General features: G+C 48.8%; 1 protein-coding gene across 3 annotated transcripts in view; it reads left to right on the forward strand.

The window, feature by feature from the left end:
• Window positions 1–21,613, forward strand: part of LOC116435082 (protein apterous-like) — a 58,575-nt gene that overhangs the window by 25,049 nt on the left and 11,913 nt on the right. For all 3 annotated transcript variants that reach the window (XM_031994249.2, XM_031994251.2, XM_031994250.2), the window contains exon 4: window positions 20,855–21,384. In XM_031994249.2, the coding sequence (XP_031850109.1) occupies window positions 20,855–21,384 (530 nt within the window). The remainder of the gene's footprint in view (window positions 1–20,854; window positions 21,385–21,613) is intronic.

Here is a 21,613-nt window from a genome sequence, read left to right on the forward strand (position 1 = left end):
TCGGTTCTCGAGATTCGACGGTGCTCCGAACACTTTGCGTTACAGTAATTGCCGTGCAATTAGCTGTGAACGTAGCTCCGCGGAGGATGATGGACAGGGGTAGCTATCCGGAGTCTCGTCCGGGCGATTATCGGATTGGCTTCGCTCGGGATTGTTTTGTAATCGGGGTTTTCGTATTGAGTCGTGGATGATAGTTTATTAGTTCTATGTTGGGAGACCTTTTGTACCGGAGATCCATCGATGTTGGGAAATAGTATGAGATTGATTTGTCCGGTTAGTGGGTCAGGCCTGAGGATTGAGAGGTGCTCGGTTCTCCGCGTTAGATCATCCCGCGGCTTCAGAATCGTGACGAGAGGTTCTTTCATTGTTCGGATGAGAGGTTGAACGTCATCTCCGCGCAGCTTCTCATGATATGCGTCCATTTCGCGAAGGACCTTTAACGCCGACGTTACGTTCTGTTTCTGTGATTGCGGTTATTACTAGTGGGAGAGGCTTCGCGAATATAATTGGATCTTCTTTCCGCGGGGCTCGATGCGCAGGATGCTTTCGATTATTCCGTTTGATATTAAATCGTTGAACGCAAGCGTAAATTGTTCTGTGATATGTTTATCATTACATCTTGATCCTTCGTATCGTTAACGATCCCCCGTCTTAGAGGCAGCGTCCTCGTCAACGATTCGCGAGACGTGCGTGTCCATCGGCGAGAAAGGAACACCGGGACATTCCTCTATCCTCGTTCCTGTGCCCTAAATAGCTGATAGACGCCCTCTCATTACAATATTCAGGGAACTCGAAAGAAACCGAGCAGCCTAACAGCACCGCCGCCGTGGCCACGAAGGCAAGACGAAATCGAGACCATCTCCGTAACACAGTCTCGCTTTCCCCGCTATCTTCCCCTTATCAGGTACGTTTCGGGTCCTCTCTCCGTCCCGGCAAAACGAGGAACAAAGTCGGCCGGTATCTGACCGGTGACCAGATCTTGATATTTTGACAGTGTACAGGATGTAATTAGCGAAACCGGGGAACCAGTCGCGGTTTAGCCCGCGTATACAGCCAAGGAACCCCCTTTCGCCCTGTGTCAACCAGCTGCTTGGGCCGGGGTTATCCGGCTTTATCCGTTTTCGTTTCTGGCCGGGGCCGCTTTAACGAGCCACTTTCCAGGGAAAATTACGAGCTACACGTTCGACGGCTCGTATAACGCGCAACAGCAACATCGAAAGTATGGCCGTCACCTCGCGTGCTAGCTCGGCCCGGCCCGGTGGCTTCGTCGTGAAAATTGCTTGCGCGTAAAGAGATCGTTGCTCGCCGAGGTAAGAGCTTCCTGGATTGTGTTTCGTTTCCTCTCTCCACCCGTTCCGTCCCATCTCTGGGTTCGTTTCTCTCTTCCGCCGCTTCTTCTTCCCTTCCATCGTTCTTCCTCTCGCCCGTCCTAGCCGAGTTACGTCCGTTCGGCCGGCATCGCCCGTTAATATGAACGGTGTTGGTAATCGAAGCGTGTCCAGCCCCCTGATCGCTGATAAATTGCTCTAATGCGACTAATGAACTACCCGCTACAAGATCTCGGCCGAGCGCGCGAGGAAGATGCTTTTGTTGGGCTAGGGAGGACGCGTTGCTACGATGATGGCTGGCTGTTGCTCGCGTCCGCGCGAGCAACCGCGCCGCGCCGCGTCGGAGCGCGCGCACATCGCCGAGGGAAGTTCAATGCCGGCGGGTAATTAATTCGGGGCCCGTCTCGCTCCGTGGACCTTTCGGAATTTCTTGCCCACGCCGGGCAAATTCGACCGTAAACGATGCAGATTTGTTACGTAGGCGGCCACCATTTCGGCCCGCGGACCACAGGAGTGTCGGCAGGCTGGTTCGTTAATAGATTCGAACAGTAAATGCCTAGAGGTTTCTTTTTCTCTTTCTTTCTGCCTTTCCGTCGTGTTTTTGTTTCGCCAGCTGATGCTGGTATGCGGGAAATTTGATTGGACAACGGGGAGTAATTTGTAATACGTTGAATCGTTGTATTAGTTAGAGACTTTTGTGGATGGGATTTTTTGTGTTTGGGTGCAAGAGGAGGATTAATGGAAAGAAGTAACTTAGTAATTTTCTTAGATCTGGTCATACCGGGGATAAATATCGATAGGCAGCGTGTGCTTCCTGGATAGATTAAATTTCGGACGTGTCGGTGAATTTTGTAACATGGGAATTTCGACGACTACGAAAAGAAACGAAATAGTTGCTCGAGAAATCCTTTTCCTGGTGAAAATGCTAGAAAACACGGGTTTCATTATGCAAGTCGGAGTCCTTGGCAACTCGTGCTGATTTTAATAAAAATGGAGAATCAGGAATACGTTTACTTACAAATATAGACGGAATTATGCGCGGCTTTACAATCACTTTCTGGAATGCTTGAATATTCAGCCGATCTGCACGACCGCCGTACACTTTCATCGATTTTCTGTAGTTTTGCACCGCGGAGGAACAATTGCGGGCAGCGAGTAAGATCGATTAATTAATGTTTCGGGTCTCTCGCAGGAATTCGAGACATTTCGACGGCGGAGTGCCGACGGAGCGCTTCGTGCTCGTGTACGGAGACACGGCCGCGCGTTTCCACGTGTCACGCGAGGGTAAGGAACAGAGGGGTCGTTAAATTTACCAACGATTCCGAGTACCGAAGGGTACGTCAGATCGGATTTGCCGGAACGTACGTTCCTGCAGGTTTATTTTCGCTATTGGTAGTCGAAATCGTTGCCGGAACCGGGCGCACCGTCTCTCCCTTGCCTCCGATGGGTTTTCGGGCACGGGGGATGAGGGCCTCGAACCCCGCCACTCATTATTTATCGAGTAAACTCGTACCAGCGCCACGTGGGACGCTGGACACGCATAATTTATTCGTCGCCCTTTTTGCATACGACGAACGTATGAAGTTTCGACGGAGATCCACGCGAACTTCGATCTACGAAGTTTACGATTCGCTTTGCGCTAAACCTCCGTCGAACTTTGCGAATTTTTTACTCGAAATGTCACTGGTCTGGTTTTTAGAATGTTAATACTTTGTTATTAGATTGCTTAGATGTTGATGTAGTATTTAGTTTTCAACAAAATCAATTTTATATCGTTGGAATTGTCGAGTTTCGGTGAAGAGATTTTGGTACTTTTCGAATTCTCAGTTTTGAGAAAACTTGTTTCGATAGTCATACAAGTTAAAGTGTATCAGCTCGCAGGGAATCGAATGGAATATTTAGCACTGGGAGCTTCAAGAACGATTTCGAATCGCATGGAGGAATATCATTTTTTAAAACGCGAAGAACAATGGATACGAGGGAGATTGACACATTGTTGCGTTACGTGATTAAGTTGCCATTTACGGTTCACCGAGCCAAGGCAGCAATTACGCTGACGATAAATCATTGTGTATGCCTCAATGTTGTCCGGTATCTGCGGAATGTCATCATATTTTCGCATTGGAAGATACACGACCGCATAAAATTCACTTATTCCTTGTAGAGCCAGTGATACGTTTGAACCGGTTCGCCGTAGTATCCTGAGACCGCTGCCCGCCAATGGCTCTGTTTTCTCAGGACTCACGTACGGACTTATCTTCCCCGGATTCTGGTTTCTTTGGAGCTTCACGGACACTGTAACCTTAATGTTTCCGCCGAAGCTTCTCCGCTTTAATACCGTGCAATCCGTTCCCTTCAAAAAGGTGGCGTTTCCTCAAACGTTCTTCCTCGACCATTAAACGCCGATTTCCTGAAAGCCAGCGGATTCCATGGACCTCGGATTCTATAAATCTTTCTTTGAAACTGTACCAGCGTCTCTTTGACACGATCCTTCAAAGTCTCTTAATAATTTCTTAATATAAAAACGAATTCACTCGAAACGTAAATCACTGCTGATCCTCAATTCACAAGCTGCAAGGGTTCGGCTAAGAGAAGACCCGAAGAAAATTCGTTTCCCGAAAATTTCTTCTTCGAAGCTCCATGCCTCGAGCGAAAAATTGAAATTCGTTAAATATTTCGTTCCAAAGGAAACCATCGCGAAGGGATTTCGATGTCTACCTGAAAGATGGTTTCTCCGTAGAGCGAGCCACTTCCGAGCGACTCCATCTGAAACCAGTAAAAACGATAACCATCTGTCAAAGGAGACGAGCGGAGAGGACGACGCTCCTAATTGCAGACGAAAAACGTCTCGGGGAAATGATCTCTCACGGGCTCTGACGAGAGAGTGCGAGACTTCCTGGACTTTCTGGAGTCTGGCTCTCCGGGCCGGTGGCAGTGGTCACGCACCCGTGGGCATGGCGTGTGTTGCGCCGGGACGGCCTCTAATGCGCATCTCCGTGTTAGGTGTATGTGTCTCGTTGCGCTCGGATATTAGTCGTAAAGTATATATCGCTGTAAACGTCTCGGCGGATAAAGCTGCGTGCGTGCGGCCGCTCCGATGACTGAATTTAGCGTTCATGATTCCATCTAGGCGCAGACATTGTCTTCCTGCAGGCTCTAATTGGCTGAACGAAATTCTCGGCCTTCTTTCTCCTTCCTGGCGAGTACAGTCGCCTCTACGCATACCATTTCGGGAACCGACAAAAATATTTTATACTTCAAATCAGCGCAATGTTTACTCGGACGACGAAGAACGCTTCGATCCTTTCTCCTATATTCTTTTTCGAAGTTATAACTTCCACGATATATGAATCGTAATATGTAATTTTCAATATTGATATTCACAAGATTTTAAATAACTCTTTATCTTATTCGTCGTAAAACTTCCACCTTTCTAATTTCGAATTCTCTCGGATCAGAGTCCAAAGACAATTCGGTTTTCGTCTCCGGAGAAGGGGAGCGGACGGTTTAGAATCGACCGAACGCGAACCGATCGAGAGGGGACAAAGGGATCGACGCGAAGCGGTTCGGTAGGATCGCGAAAGATCAAACGGCACGGTTCGCTGGTTAATGGCGGACGACGGGGGAATGTCTCGCGGTTTCAGTCGGTCGAAACGCTCGCGAAGGACGTCCTTACGTTCGCAGGAAGTGGTCCCCTTAAATCAGCGACTCGCAAAGGAAATAGCGAGTGGTAATTGAGCCATAACCCTCGGCCGGCGAACACACAAATATTTCAGCGCCGGGAGCTCGCTCATAATTTAGACCTCATAATTAAGATGCGCGGCGCAGACTCCGGGCCCGCTGGAACCTCCTGCTCGCGTCGTACGCGCGAGAATCCTTGCACGAAAAAGGACGAGCACGAGCCCGCGCGACCAGTCCGCCCGAAAGATTCTCACGAAAATAGATGTGACCTGTTTTGAGACCCGCCGTTCGGGATCATTCCCATTTTCGGCTCATTTATCGAGTCCTTGCCGGGGTGATCTTCTCAGAAAATATTCCTGGTGGGTCTGGAGTCTTCATAATGAATTCACTTAAATCTCGAGTCCTACGGAATACGATCCCACCAGTTAATTCAGAGATATTAACTGTAAAAAGATTAATTCACTCTCACATAAGTAACTTCTCGTTCGAAGTACTATATCTTTACGTCAATTCTCAATTCTACGTATTAATATACATCTACAATTGTCTCTACAAAACTCAGTACTCACAATAATTAATCTAGGAAGATATATCTCAAACATCAAAGTAGCAAAGTCTTCTATAGACCCTAACTTAGACAAACCTCATTCCGAAAAGCGGTCCAATCGATCTCCTTCCGCAAATCCTCCCTACACCTCTAGTACCTTATCTACTACATAAAATCCTTGATCCACATACCCAGCGATCGCTACCTAACCAGACTCCCAGTGTCCCCGCAGCCACCACAGAAGACAGGGCCTAGACCGAACGGTACCGAAAACCGCGGCATTAATCAGACCGCAAGCAGCCACCCCCGTCGCGGCCGGTGCAACGATAACGAGGCACCGGGATATAACTCGGTGCCTCCACCGTGTTACGATCTAAGAAAGGGGCCGAGAAATACTGCGACACCGGGACGGCTACCGATGATGCATGTCCCAGAAGTGCGAGAGCGGCCGTGCACGCGTATTATGTTACCGTGCAACGCACCACCACCTAACCACGGTGTCCGTCTACCGTGCGTGGATCCCCAGGCCCCGGGTCATGACTCTATCATATTTATGTCCCCGGCCGGCTGTTCTCGGGCCCCGGGAACGTCGAAATCCCGGGGGAACCGTAGATCCGAGGACAGATAGGGGACGGATCTTCGATGAACGCCTGGTTATCTCTGGCCCAGTCTAATCGGTCCCTCGAGGGGACTGATTAGAGGACGTAAACGGGAAACGGACGCCACTCACCTCGCTGCTTTAAGGACCGATTTCGAAGATACCCTCGGGGACGCTGCATTCCTGGCGTGTAATAGCGGTTAGCCGCGATCCTCCGCTGGGTTTATCGGTTGCAGTCGCTTGTTAAGCTCGGTGCCCCTTTTTCTTTATTCCTGGTAGCCCGGGAAAACCGTTGATCGATTTTTCGGCTGGTCTTGGGGATCGTTTAGCGATGATAGAGGATGGTCGTTAACGTATTTGGAACTAATGGGGGATGCAGGTTTGTCGAGGGAACCCTGTGATTACCTCGGGAACTAGAGTACTGGCTTGGTAACTAGATTCTTTGGGAAAGTAGAATACCGTCTTAGCAATTCGCTCGTCGACATTGCTCTGGACTAGTTGAGAGCCGCGAGAAAAAGTTGGAATTCACTGGCTTTGGGGACGGTTTTTATCCGGACTGAGTGTTTTAAACGATGGACGGTGCGAAGGATCTTCAAGGTTTTAGAAGCTAAATAGTTAGTTACCATGTTCGGGGTTCGGATGCGGGATTACGCAACACGAACGTCGATGCAGGTGTCTCGAGCACCCATCCGCGCGGCATTGACTGGTATTCGTTAAGGGTATTACTGCTAATTGAAGTCTTCGGCAAGTTTTTCTGGAATTACTATCTCCCTCGTTGTCACTGCTGGGCAGGGGAACAAGATTAAATTTTATTATAAAATTTTAATTGACAGTTTCACCCGTATTACCGATCCGACTCGTTATCCGTGAATTGGTACATCGATACCGGTGATCGGTCGTGCTTCCGTTTTCATTAATCGATGATAGACGTTAATTGCTAATGCGCCGGCGATGTTTCAATTATCGATGAGTTTCTACTTTTCCAGGAATTTATCGCGTTCTTAATCCCCCGATGCGCGTTGCAATTAGGCAACGGCTGCGACGGAGTCACCGGCGAGACGAAAAAATCGACTTCCGTGTATCTTCATTCTATACGAGACACGATTTATAGAGGGCACGCCGAAGTAGCTTGTGTATAAGTGGGCACAGAGCGATTCCTTATCGAACAATTCGAAAAGAAACATAGATTAACACCGTTCCACTCGAGACTCCGTTTTCAAGAACATCGAATTTGAAATGCGTCTCCACAGAGTTGCAATTAAGATACGGTCAGATAAGATTCGTCGGGTGACGTTAAACACCGAAATATCTTCATGTTTCTTTGAACCTAATAATCTTCAACCGTATCTCAGCTGCAACTGTACACGGAAGCAGCAGATATTCAATCTCCTTTCTCGAAAATCAAGCTTTCTCAACGGTTTCGCTCGAAATTCAAACTTTTACTCAACTGTGCTAAAATTTGTCCAAAATTGAAGCTTTAGCCTAAATGTCTCTCTTATTTCTTCACGAAGAATCGTCGTGCGCTCTCTTATTCCAACGCATTTTGTTCGGTAGATGTCAGAGCTGAACGCGAGTACAAATAGATCCCTCATTTTCGAGGATCGAAGAAAAAAGGAGGCTCGCGGTATCTCGATGTCGTAGATCCCGCGGGAGATAGCCCCGGCCAACCGTATTTGTTCGGCGACACCTGCGCGCAGGACACTTCATGTATCAGCCGCAGGATGCGAGCGAGCCGCGAGCGGGAATACGAATGATAGCTCCGCGCCGGCGTACACCTTCGATATACCTTCTTGCCATTATCAGATTCACGGGCAATGGCGCCCCGCTAGGAGTCGCATCGGCCGTTCGTGTTACAACTGCCGCCGTATCAATTCCTTTTTGCCCGGCCGTTCAGCCCGGTATTAATCCCTGATAATTCCGGCGTGACTCTTGAACGACGATAACGATAATTTTGTTTGCCGCGGCGAATGGTAACGCGATCGCCGCGAAACATTGTTCCTCGATATTTCACCGGGCGGCGGTGCTGCTCCGATTCAATTGCAATCTGCTGCGAGCTGTTTCGCTTTGGAAAAATAAATATGCCGTAGGAATATTTGCAATGCGAACGAGAATGTAGAAATTTGCATCTTTTGCATAGAAACTTCGGACAGAAGTGAATATTCTCTAAACAGTGATTCCATATAGAAATAGATATTTGATAAATAGTAATTCCAGCTAGGAATAGATATTCCCTAAACAGTAGCTCGCGATAAAAATAGAGATTTCCTAAATAGTAATTCCAGATAAAAATACATATTTCCCAAAGAATAATTCTATCCACAAATAAATTCCCAATAATAATTCGAAATAAAGATAAATATTTCCTGAACAGAATTTCTAAATAGAAATCCTACGTGAAGATAGATACTTTCCAAATAATATCTCGAAAATTCTAGATAAAAATACATATTTCCCAAAGAATAATTCTACCCACAAATAAATTCTCAATAATAATTCGAAATGAAGATAAATATTTCCCGAACAGAATTCCTAAATAGAAATCCTACGTGAAGATGGATACTTTACGAATAATATCTCGGAAATTCCAAACGAACGCGAACATTTACTATAATCTATCTTTATCGCATTTTCGGCGTTAGGGTATATACGCGCACCCCGAAATTTATATGAAATTAAATCGCGGCTGCGTTAGAAATCAGCATCAGCCGGTGGCATCTAGCCATTTGTCAGCGGCCTCGGGGGAGCCGTGGCGCAGCGCCGCGGAGAACAAGGAAGAAGAAAGAAGGGGTAGTCGGAGACCGGGATCGCGGTAACCCGATACTTTTGCGGGGATGGTTTATGTGGTGACACTCGCAATTCCGTGGTCGACACACGACTCGCCGTGACCTTGCGGGCCCCTTACGAGATGGACCCCCTGCCGGGCTACGCCGAATCCTCTTAAGAAGTAACGATGACCAACGGCCGAGCCACTCGTAAAAACTCCGTATGAATCCCCGGCGAGGCGTATGCAGAACGGGGTTTATATGCGCGAAAGTGTCGCTGGCATGCGTACGAATTAAGAACCACGAAGTTCTGCCCTTGACTTACCGCGTTGAAACTCGCCGAAGCTGTCGGGAGACGTGAAGGGTCCGGCGAACAATCCTTCCCGAGGATTCTATGCAATCGTTTCGGGATCTCGAATGATTCGCTCGACGACCGATGCAATTTTCGAAATGGAAAAGTAGAGCGATAACAGTGAAATCTTAGAGGATCGTGGATTACTCGGGGAGCAGGTGATATACCGGCGATTTTACAATTTTCCGCTAGCGTGTCTCCATGCAAGCCGAACGTAACGACATTATTTATCGCGGAGGTTGAAACAGGATTTAGATTGCAAGAGTATTTTGTTATCTGTATATGATAAGGTGGAACATTTTATCGTTTGTAGTACAAGAGAATACAAGAGGAAACGTTTATTCTTGGAACGATAAGGGTAACGCGGTGGAAGCTGGTTGCGCGTACGCGAAATCCAGTTTTCAAAATGGAATCGCGCGGGCGAGTGATATCGTCATCGATGAAATTCAGTAGCCTTAATACAGAATGTTACGGAAGGTATCAGTTACATTAGAGTGCGTTTTAATGTAAATCTAACCGTCGGGATAGAGCTGACCGTAGACCTAGCTGAAATGATGACGTGATTTAGCCAGACATGATTTGCGTAATGAAGTGATTTGTCTACGACTTGAGTGAAGTCGGAATCCGATCCAAACCAGTCCCAGCCGATGTTATAGCATCAAGCATGGATTTATTCTGTTAAGTGATTTGTCTATGGTCCATTAGACATGATTCGATATTTAAGAAACCTGCGCACGCCGTTCGGGAATCGGGACGCGGTTACGGGTGGCGGCGAACGTAATTATCTTCTGTTCCGAGCTTTAATGTAACGTCTCCAGCGTCGATTAATTTCTGGAAATTATCCTCAACGGTCGGACGGCCGCCGTTACATCTGATTTCATCTAACGTTTAACAGCCGGATTCGCGCAAACGTGACTTGATCCAACGAATCCGAAACTCGACGGAACATTAGCCAAATTGAACGATCGCTTCGATAGTCCTGTCAATAAATAAATCAATACACTTCGTTCACCGTGCTTAACACTAAAACTACCGGATAGATCAAATCGCTTCACTTCAGAATTTTCATTTCGCAAGGTACTTCAATTATGAATTCGTTTTTGCGAAAGTTTGTTAACTAAACGTATGTATTTTCAGAGATACAAGACTAGGCAATCCTTCGAATCTCGAGAAGAGTATTCCACTTTTTATAAAAAGTTGGAAATTCATTCTAACTGCTCGTAGGTTTCACGTTAATGAACTATGAAAAATATCAGAAACATTGAAATCCAAGATTTGGCTTCATAACTCATCCACTCGCGACGAACGTGCAGCCATCGAAGCTTCGCAAAACGATTTTCATGAAAGCTTGTTTGTCCGTTCCTCGTACGAAGCTTCACGCGAGAATATGCTAATACGTTCAAAAACAACCCGATAACTCGAGGTGTCCGATAAAATCCAAGTTCGAAGGACTGTAAGTCAATGGCCAGTGGCGTCGGCGCGATGGTGTGGGTGAATTACAGCCGAGCAACATTGTAATCGCGGGTATTTATTGCGCCGGTGGAGATGAGGTACGTACCCTCCGGCTAGACACCCCGCATATCACGCGACGCAGCGTGTCTTCCCGTCGAGTTTATATTTCCTCGCCAAGCTCCTTACCTCCCCTCCCCACCCGTGCCCCCCTCCTCGCCCTCTCTCTCTTTCTCCTTGCTCCGCTTCTTCTCCTCCTTCGTAGATCAATAATCAGATTAGACTGTTCGGGAGATAGGCGCACGCTCACCGTGGGGAATTTCTGTGATTATTATATCACGGAGGATGGTTTTATGGTCGCTGGTTCAGGAGCTGTTGCTCGTTAGAAAATGTGAATGAATAGGAGCATCTGCGGCGCGATTTTTAAGTCGGGGGGTATAAACAGGATATAAACAGGGAATATAAATTCTGGTTACGGCCGAACGAAAACTGGATTTCCCGGGATTGTTGGGACTCCGGGATTTAATTATTTCAATCAAGTTAATGGAATAAATGGATCCCTTAATGCCCGGCCATGAATCTTCGAACGGCTGTTAATGAAGAGATTATAAGACAATTTACCTGTAACAAAGTGTCTTCGGGGAATCGTTTAACCCGACTTCCATTAATAACCGCGCGAACGTGTAAATCTCGTTCTCTAAGTTGCCCGCGGTAACGTATCGAACAAATTGCATAATAAAATCGGTTTATAGCGCAGCGGGTAGGTTCGGCGCTTAGAAAATTCTATTTTCATCGGCGGAGTCGACCGGGATTCTTCAACGGTGTCCGGCAATCGAAGGGGTCTCGACGCGCGCGCTTCCTTCGAACCAATCCGACTCGCAATTTCCCTACAGAAAAATCAGTGGAACCTGTCCACCGGCGTCCGGGAAGACAAACGATGATAGGAACTGCGCCAGAGCTCCCGTAGATCATCGGGCAAATAATTTCGCTAGCTTCCTTTCACGAGCGCTGCGGCCATGGCCGATCGTCCGGCCGATGATGGATGCATCGACATTAATCAAGCCGCGCTGCGTGCCCGCTCGCTCGGCTTCGCCCTCGTCCGCTCCTCGGGACTAATATTTCCTAAAGCGAAAGAAACGATGGATATAAATTTTCCCCATCGGGCCGTGGGCGTTCGTAAATGGATATACACGCGGCCGTTTTCGGGCTCCGGCCAATTCGTATACGCTCTCGTTCCATTCGCAGCGTTCTCGTTAGATCGCACCAATAGCGGTAGCCGCGAGGCTGCGAAACGACAATCCGCTTACAAATTTTCCATCGATCCGCGCCGTTCCTATCGGCGATACACCAATTATATGTAACGGTTGACACGGTTGTAATTACGGCGACTACGATGTACCTTGTCGCTCGGGAGTGTTTGATGGATTCGGAATGCTCCGCTCGCTGGTATTTATGTTAATTTACGTTTCCGGCATTGGACATCGCGCGGTTGGAACGAAATAGAATGTTCTTTTCGGTGTTTCGCGGAAAATTCGAGGAACGTTTCACATTTTCCGGAGATTTTTAAAGAAATGGTAAAATGGTCATTGAATGTAGCTTCTTACAGATGACGTTTCGTCGAACTTCCAGCGTTACTGTACATTTTATTATGTAACGCGAGTCTCATCGTGCTTTGTTCGACCCCGCGGCTGGTTGATCAACGCCGTCACGCGTTTTATCGATACATCAGCGGGTTTTCACGGTGCACGTACCGCGAGACGTTTTCCTTTTGGGCTTCTTTGTGCAGAGGAGCCTCCAGTGGGGGTAGATGCCAACGAGCGATACCGGCAACTTGTTTGCTCTGCGAAGTTATTGGCGATGATGCGAAGAATATGACATCTTTACGTCTAATTCAACGGGGAATCCTCGTCGGAGAACGTGCCGACGGGTTCGAAGTTGAAGATTTTATTGGCACTTCAGTGGAAATCTCCTCGTTCCCGCGGAATTGATATTTCTTTACGCGAAGAGGCCATTGTGAAGATTGGCTTCCGTTCGCTATGCTGCGGATTTCCATATCTTCATACTGGAAGACACGATACATAAGACTTTGCTGAAGTGTTTTACAGGATGTTCACTGCTTCCTGTTCTGCCAGGTTCACACAGGGTTGCTTTCAACATCTCGACGCCTGTAACGTTTACTGTCGGAGAAGTGAAGCTAATAAGCTGCGATGACTTCATACCGAATACTCCGTTCGTTTTGCATCAGATAATTCTGTTGATATTTACGAGGGACGGTTAGAATCTCTGAGAACGTGAAATGAAATGATGGAAACGATCGGGATACCGATTTTCCTGTAATACCGTTACGCTTAAATGATCAGTCGCCACTTGCTGGAGATCGATTTTCAATTGCTCCGACTTTATAAAGTCGAAACTCGTGTTCGAACTGTATCAATCGTTCGATATCCGCTACGATTCTTAACTGTTGATACTTCTCTCGGTATTAACTATACTATCGCAGCCTCGAGGAACTGTTAAATTCCCCCGCAGCGTCGAAACAAACAGAGCAAAACCGGAATTCCCAGAAACTCCGACGGATCTGCTGGTGGGTGGCCATGACTCTCCATTTTATCAATTCCGCGAGGGGGTAGTTCAGCGCTTTCTCACGTTCGCGACAGCGAGAAGCTGGAGTAACAAAAGTCTGGCTGACAGGATTCGCAAGGAAATCCGTGGATCGCGGCAGTCCAGGGAATACCGAATGCCACGCGGCAGGAGGCGATAATATAATGCTGTGATCTAGATTAATGCAAGGCGCTGCCGGCACCGTCCCACGCGCGGCCGCGCTGTGTCCTCCGCGAGCGCAGCGAAACCCGCCGGTAGGCTGTCGCTACATTATTCATAAAATAAAACGCGAGACTGGTGCCGGCTAGCCGGCTCGCAGACGAGAAAATCAGCGAGGATGCAACGAGCCGAGGCGAGCTAGCACGAGCGGCCTGTTACGAGAATTATGCGCAAAATCATTCCGCGGCTCCCGTCATCGCTTCCGGCGGCCCGGCTTGCAATAAAACGATACTTCCGTGACGCTGCGCGCGATCGAGAAACATGCATGGAATGAAGGGAAAAAAAGCGGGGCGTATCTTTCATCGAACACGCCGCTGGAACAGTTCGATCGTCTATCGGCTTTTCGTCCGTGTGCCCGTGAAACGTCGCGATCATCGTGATTCCTGGCTAACCGAGGGGTGAAATTACTGGTTCGCATGGTTCAGGGAGTCTACGAATGAAAACGTTGAAGGGGAAATTTTAATGTGTGTTGTTGCAGGAAATTAGATTCGGTGGATTGTTTCTGGTGCGGTTTCTTAGCTTTGATTGTTTTAGAAATGGGTTTTCCTCGCCGTGAAACGTTATTCAAGATGGCGGACCTCGCGTCGGGCTGCGCTATCGCGTTCTGCTCTTCCGTGGACGCTTAGATTGAATCGACGGAGTTAATTTTACTATTGCGAAATTTAATTAAATCGAATTGAATGTAATTTAATCGAATATCTTCAACGTTGAAGTACTTCAACGCTTGGATACTTCACATTTTTACTGAATATCGTGCAAATGTGGAAGCAAAAAGTCTTCTATCATCTGTTATGGTAGCACTACAAGCGTATCAGCGTACATGCATCTCGAGAACAGCAAAAGCCATCGTTTTCCGCTCGATACGCCGGTCACGTCTCGTCGAATCTTCTCGATCGCGCTGAAAGAAGAACAGAAGCCGGGGCGTTTATCGGTGGATGCATTAATTACGTCGTCCGCAGGAATCCCGGAGCCCCGGGTAGGACAAGGTTTATCGTGGAAATAATAATTTACAGTGTCGCGGGGCCGGTCCGGCTTAAATCCCGGCGCGGCTTGTCAGAAGCGTGGCGAGGCCACCTTAACGTACGACGCCGGAGAAACGGATAGAGCCGTCGCGTTGCATCTTCTCCGACGTCCGAGACGCTGACTAACGCCGCGAGGACACGGCACGCGCGTAATCCGCGCCAGAACGCTCGTCATCGGACGGAGCAGTTGAAAAATCGTCATCCGCGGACACGTTAATTAATTCGCCCGGCGTGATCGATGCCCAAGCCACGCGAGATTAAGATGGCGAACGCTCCTTAAGATGAAAACACGTTGTTGTCACCTCGCGTGAACGTTAATCGATGCAAACTATTCGAAATTTCAATCTTTCTTTCACCGTCGCCGTTGTCAATTTAACATGTCAATTAAACGTCAGCTCATAATAGACAATCGTTCCTTCTCGAAGCTGAGCGTTCCTACAAAATTCTCGTTGCAGAAATTATAAGATTCACGTCGTTGAAAGTTAGGAAAGTGGAAAGCGTCATATTGGTTGTCATAATTTGTACAATTTAATTTGAAATTCCAGAGAGATCGGTGTTCGATAAGCATTCCGTTACCACGAGGTTCAACGACGACGCGAAGTTGCGTATTTCGAGGTTCAACTGTTAATCGAAAGCGCGTCAGACGACAAGCAAAGTAGAGAAGGTCGTATCTTCGGTAGAAATTACTTTTCGTGGCGCGATCGGCGCGATGTCCGAAGCGACCGGCGATTTGTATAGCGTCTTAACGACGTTGCTGAGCGGATTTAAGGCCCTATCGCCGGCATCCGCGCTGCCCGAACTTTGTTGCTACATTATGGGGAAATCGCAGGAATGTTTAATTAGCCGCGGCCTCCTCGCGAATTTCGCCGCCTTTGACCGCCGGTTTAACCGGCGATCGGTGTCCCTGGAATCTCAAACGCGTTTGATAATATTTAGTCCCCGATTAACTCCTGAAATTAGCCGCGACCCTTCGGGTTTAACTAACTGCCAGCGATTCGGCGTGGCTCTCGAATGAAGTGTAAGGAGGCGCGTAACACAATATCGGGCCGAGTGTTTTACGCGTCGAGCAGGCGTAAAACGTGACGAATTAAACACATCGTAAAACAATTCGAACGCGGTATATTCACCGAATAATGAACGGAGGATCGACGTCGTTTCACAAAATTCTTTTCAACCTGCCAACCACCGCGAAACGATCTAGATCCATCGTAAGCGCAACGAATACCGCGCAACGGAATAACAAACTGAAACAATACAAAATACCAGGTCGACCGATAAATTTCATAAAAAAAAAAAAAAGGAAGGGTAACACCCGCGGGCGTCCCGTTTTCTACGCCATTGTTACGCAAATCGAATTCCGCGGATACTTTCTCGAAGAAAACCGTTCGGAGAAGCGTCACGCGGGTGGCTCGGCGCTCGGAACCTTTCGAGGCGGGTGCGGCCCAGAAAGTCGCGATACCGGATCGGGAGGCGCACCGGGCCGCTTATCGTAACGCGAACCCAGCAGCCGGATTAACAACTGGAAAATTATTCAGTACCATTCGCGGTGGAAGTTACGCGTCGGAACGGCTGCGCAACGGTCGCCGAATGAAGACGCGTGAACCGCACGCAGCGCGAGCCTGGTTCCCGAGGCGGCACGTGAGAAATCGCGGTCTCTGCGGGGCTCGTGTCCTCGCGGGCATATCTTGGCGTTCCCCCGGGGGGAGAGGTAGCTGCGACCGGGGGGAAAGAACGGGAGGAGAGGCCGCGAACGAAGAAAGGAAAGAAAGGAAGAAAGAACGAAAGAAAGAAAGGAAGAAAGAAGGCCGACGAACGAGAACCGGGGATCGAAAAGAAGCACGAAAAGGAAACGAGCGGACGGAACGAGCCAGCGAACGAAAGAAAGAAAGGGAATCCACGTGCTCCACGGGTGCCGAGTGTGCGAACGCGCGGCAAGTGGTCCCCGCGGCGAGTAATCGCGTATATAAAAGATTTCCGACTCTTTGTGGCGACTGGGTTCTGTTTAGGAGCGACGAGTACGGGACTCCGCAGCCCTCCGCTGCGCTTAGAATGCTAGGCGCTCACATTGTATAATAATGTATCGCATATGGCGCATCTTGTAAAACTCTGCGGGCGTCCCCCCGCCGTTCCAGCCCTGGAACACGGATGTGCGAGGAAGGACGGATGGAAACGTGAATGAGGTTATTCCCGGTCGTGCGGCTCGCTTGCGCGCCTCCGTTCATTCATCCATCGGGGTTGGGCCTCTCGGAGACCGAGACACCACCGGTGCCCCCTTGACCTGCCCAGGAATCGGCGAAACATCGTCGACCTCCCTTAGACCTCCTCTTGCCCTCACCATCTCTCGCTCTGTTTCCATCGGATTTCTTTATGAATTCTCCTTGTTCCCCGATACTTGCTTCCCCTTTGTGGACCCTGAATGCCTCGCCGAGGTGTTCAGACCTGCGATGCGATTAGAGGATGGAGCTGTGATGAGTTAATGAAGTGGGAACGTTTGCGGGATGCTCGGCGGGAGCGTCTATGGCTGGTGTTTGGAGTTTAGGGGATTTGGAAGATTGATACGAGGATTGAATTTCTTTGGGTGTTGTTTTTTTCGGTTTCGGTAGGTTGACGTGTTGACGAGGATAACTGTGACAGGGTGAGTGTTTGAAGGAAACTCGTAAGTGTGAAAGTGATTAGCGACGGATTGTGTAGGTAGAAACCTAACGATTCTTCCGAGTTAAACTGTTAAATAGGTTAACCGTATACTCAAGTAATAACAAAGATATTTCACGGTTTTGCAATAGCTTTCCATGAACGAAAATTAAGTCCCGGAACCTACCGTTGGTAATCCCACCGGCACTAAATTAGCAGTACAGTTAGACACGGCCCTGACAAAGGAATAACAAAAGAGTCCCCCTGGTGGACACCTTCCGGAGCGTCTCTATGCTGGTCAAAGGTGGATCCGCAGTAGTCCGGATTCGAAATGAGGCCAGTCGATTACCCAACATGGTTCAACGGATCCGATTAGGTGAAAATACGCAGTCCTGTCCCGCTGGCAGCAAACCAGGCTACCGCAGCCATTGTGTGCCCGATGCGTAGCTAGGTTTGGGTCCGACAATAGGATCAGGAACCAATAACAATGTGTCCCGAGTCAAGAGACCCTCGACAGTTCCGAGTCTCGGCGTGGCTAATGCATTAGATTAGGTTTAGGTTTTACGGGGGTCCCAGACTGAATCCCTTCGAATTTGACGGCTTCTGTCTCGAGTCTGGATTCACTAGAGTTTGCACCAGTGACGGATGACTGAGCTACTTTCAGGACGCTCAGGTTATTTCGTTTGTCCCCGTGAAGAGGCGTTGACAAGGCTACACGGTAACTATCGTGGACACCTGAATGGGACCTCGGGACGATGGAATTCTCTCTTATTAATTTGATGGGATTAGAGCAGTTAACCCTTTTATACGGGATAATTCCTGGGGAATCAATTGATAATAGCTTCTACCTTTATTTTCTTCCCTTCCACTCGTGAGCTTTGAATTTCATTGAAATTTCTGGGAATGAAATGTATCATGCAGGAATTAAGTGTTGGGAATGTTCGAAATTATTCAGATTTTACTGGGATCTTTTCCGTGCGATCGGGCAGCGGCTCGTTAATTAGGATAACGCGGAATATCGACAGCTCCGATTTTTCGTTCGTTTTGCGGCGGTATCGAATTGATATATTTCCGTTTCGATTGTATTTCGAAACCGTGAGCGCAGAATGTCCGGCGCACGGATTTGTTATTCGATCCCCGTTGAAACAACGAGACTCGTTATGGTACGGGGCTCTGCTTTTCTGTTCTCGGTATCTGATCATTATTCTCCATTTTCTCGTTTTCCAATTGCTGAGATCGTTGCTGCACGGTGCGTGCACGATGTCGTGTGGCCACATCCTCCTTTTGTTTTCCCGTATTTCCCCATTCACTGCACCGATATCTGGGATCTCTTTAAAATCATTGTCTTGCGATACCGAGTGACATGATTTAGAGGGATCGCTCTGGAAAAACGCTCCTCCCCCCAGGGCTCCGTACTTTCCCTATTCAGAAAAACTTCGTTCCGCGTAAATTCATATCGAGGATTTCAAGCTTATGCTCCTATCCTCGGAAAGCAGGATGAATCGTGTTCTTAACAGATTCTAAAGATCGACTCCGCTGTTTCGAGGAAAATTGATCGCAAGACCGACTCGGAGCCTTCGCTGCGATGGGATCTGTTGCAGTGCTCCTCTGAATATTCTCGATGACTCTCAGATGACGAGTAACGATATTGCTCGCGATAACGAAACTATTTCTACCATCAACGAACCATAACAACCTCTTAACCAAGCAGATGACCGTCAAACAAGAACAAACCTTAATTCCACTATTTCACCCTGAAAATTGATCCTCGCAAGATCTCCAATAGATAAATCTCCAAACTTCAACTACATTTAAATTACCTACATACTCTACCTATACCCACGCATTAACTCCAATACCTGCCCAAAGCCGAACACTCTCAATCCCCTATACTACTCAAAGTGTAATCGTACCATACAAGCAACAATCTCGAAAGCACCCGATGATTCGCTGTGTCCATCCCGACGATACTATCCCCTATCACAGGGCCAATCTGAAGACCTCAAACGGAAGCTGGCCAGTCGAAAAAGCCGTGCGTGTCGGTCGCGCCGCGTGCAGATGACGGCCGTCGTATAAATACGCGCGGCGCGGCGGTTTGCCGGGGGGACTGGATCCGACGCGGCATCAGGGTTATAAGATCGGCCACGTCTCTATCTAGGTTCTTTAGTACGGCTGCGTGGGGACGTAATATATTTGGGTGGTGGAGAGTGAGATAGGTGGTTAGGTAGGTAGCCGCGGTGGATGTCGAGTAGATAGTCGACCGGCTTCGGTAATGGAGACTGCAGGGTGCCGCTAATGCAGTAGCGATGTCACGGTGCCCGTTGCATCGGTATATTCCTTCCCTTTCCGGCCTTTTGGGCTCCACCGCGGTTTACCATACGTGTCTCCCTTCTTACCTCCGCGATATCACCGGGATTCTACGTGTCCCGCCGCCTTTCTCCCCTCCCGCCCCCCCCCCCTGACCCTCTCGTTTCCAGTGTCCCCGGCCCCGCGGAGATCGCTCCGTCGGTCGTTCTTTATCTTCGCCGCGCGCGGGGCCTTTCTTTTTCCTTGTCCGTCGCCTCGCTCCGTCCCACCTCCCGGCCAGCGTCTGTTTAACGGAACCCTATCTCGGGAGGACACGGCAGATATCCGGACGATGGGAAACATTCAGCCGCGTCGATGTGTTTGTATCGTTTAAAGTGAATGGAAAAATGGACGCCGCCTGCATCCCGCAGTTACGATAATTTCTTGGTTATTTTTGTTATGCCGCTGGCTCGCCTGCCCGCTCGTCGATCCTCCCTTGCCCCCGTTGCGCGCGCCGCCGCTCCGGCAGTCGTTGCTCGACTTCTTACCTCGTTAATTGGCCCCGGCCGCGCTCGAAAAATATGCAACCCCCGCCGGCCGACGGGAGCCGCCGCGGGTTTTCAAACGCCGCCCCCTTCGAATCCGAGATTTTGGAGAGGATGTTGCAAATTGGTTCGACGTGGTCGGATTTTTCGTTTTGCGCGCCGGTATGTTTACGATGGTAACATTCTCGCAAGGTAGCCGCGGCGCGCAAGACCCGCTGAAGACATCGTGTTCAATCCCCGAACGAAAGTAGCGTCGTAAAGATTGTTGGGATAGCGATTCCAGCGGCTCCTGGAAACTGCGCCGCTACCCGCGGCCTGGAACTGGTTATTTAAATTTCCCGCTCATAACCGTGAATTAGTTTCTAACCGACTGAAATAATAACAGCGTTTAAGTAAATAACATGTTCCAGCCTTTGCGTTAGCGACGGGGAAGTAGAGTCTCCGCTGCTTATTCGTCGAGCTCGCGTCGCTTTTAGCTTGACGTATTACCCCGGTTTTACTATCACACTTTTTCAATGATGCACGAATCTACTCCACTTCACCCTTTCTGAAGGTGTAAATCACTCTGAAGCCCTAGGCTCTAACCAAGCGTCTCGTTTAATCTACATTCAAACCACTCCTAACACCGTTCACGTTCCGTTTAAAACTCCCTCTCTGTCTATTATTTTCGATAATATGGAGCATCAATGAAAAATAACACCTGGATTCATAACGTGTACAAGTCTATTATCAACAATTGCATAATATTTGATCGAACCGAGTAGATCAAGGCCTAACCAACGGTACGTAGGATCTTATACTTCATCGCTAACATTTCGTTTCATATGTTTCAGTATGTTCGGCAGTATGAAACGTTGCGCCCGGTGTCAAGCTGCAATTCTGGCCTCGGAGCTGGTGATGCGAGCCAGGGACCTCGTGTTCCACGTCCGTTGTTTCTCGTGCGCGGCCTGCGCGGTCCCCCTGACCAAGGGCGACCATTTCGGGATGAGGGACGGCGCGGTGCTCTGCCGACTGCACTACGAAATGGGCGCGGAGATGCACCCATCCCAGAGCCCTCCGGTCCCGGTCTATCCGCCCGGGCCGCACTACCCCGGCCAGCCGTTCCCCTCCCCGGAATTCCTTCATCATCACCATCATCATCCCTCCCATCCGCCGCATCCTCATCACTCGATGCACCCGCAGCACCCTCACAGCCACGTTAGCCCCGTGCCGCTTCAACCCTCGACGCCGTCCGTGCCCGACGCGGGCTCGCCGCCGAAAGTGCCGTACTTCAATGGCGCCGCAGTCGTGCCGCCACCTAGGCAGAAGGGCAGGCCGAGGAAGAGGAAACCCAAGGATCTTGAAGCTATGACCGCTAACATAGGTGAGGATCGATATCTTTCGGTGGACATTTGTCGGAGAATTTCTGGTGTTCGAAGGTCTCGAAGTTAGGATCGGCAATGTGGACGGGGGTTGATGGTATTTTTTGACATTTCTGGGGAATTCGTTGTATCCGAGGATTTCGAAGTGTCCGCTAAAGGAGATTAGCGTCGATGATACGTTGCGATGGAGATTTTTTCAGGAATTGGATATATTTTTCAAACCCTTCCGGT

This window comes from Nomia melanderi, chromosome 4 (genome assembly GCF_051020985.1).
Source record: "Nomia melanderi isolate GNS246 chromosome 4, iyNomMela1, whole genome shotgun sequence".
NCBI lineage: Eukaryota > Metazoa > Arthropoda > Insecta > Hymenoptera > Halictidae > Nomia > Nomia melanderi.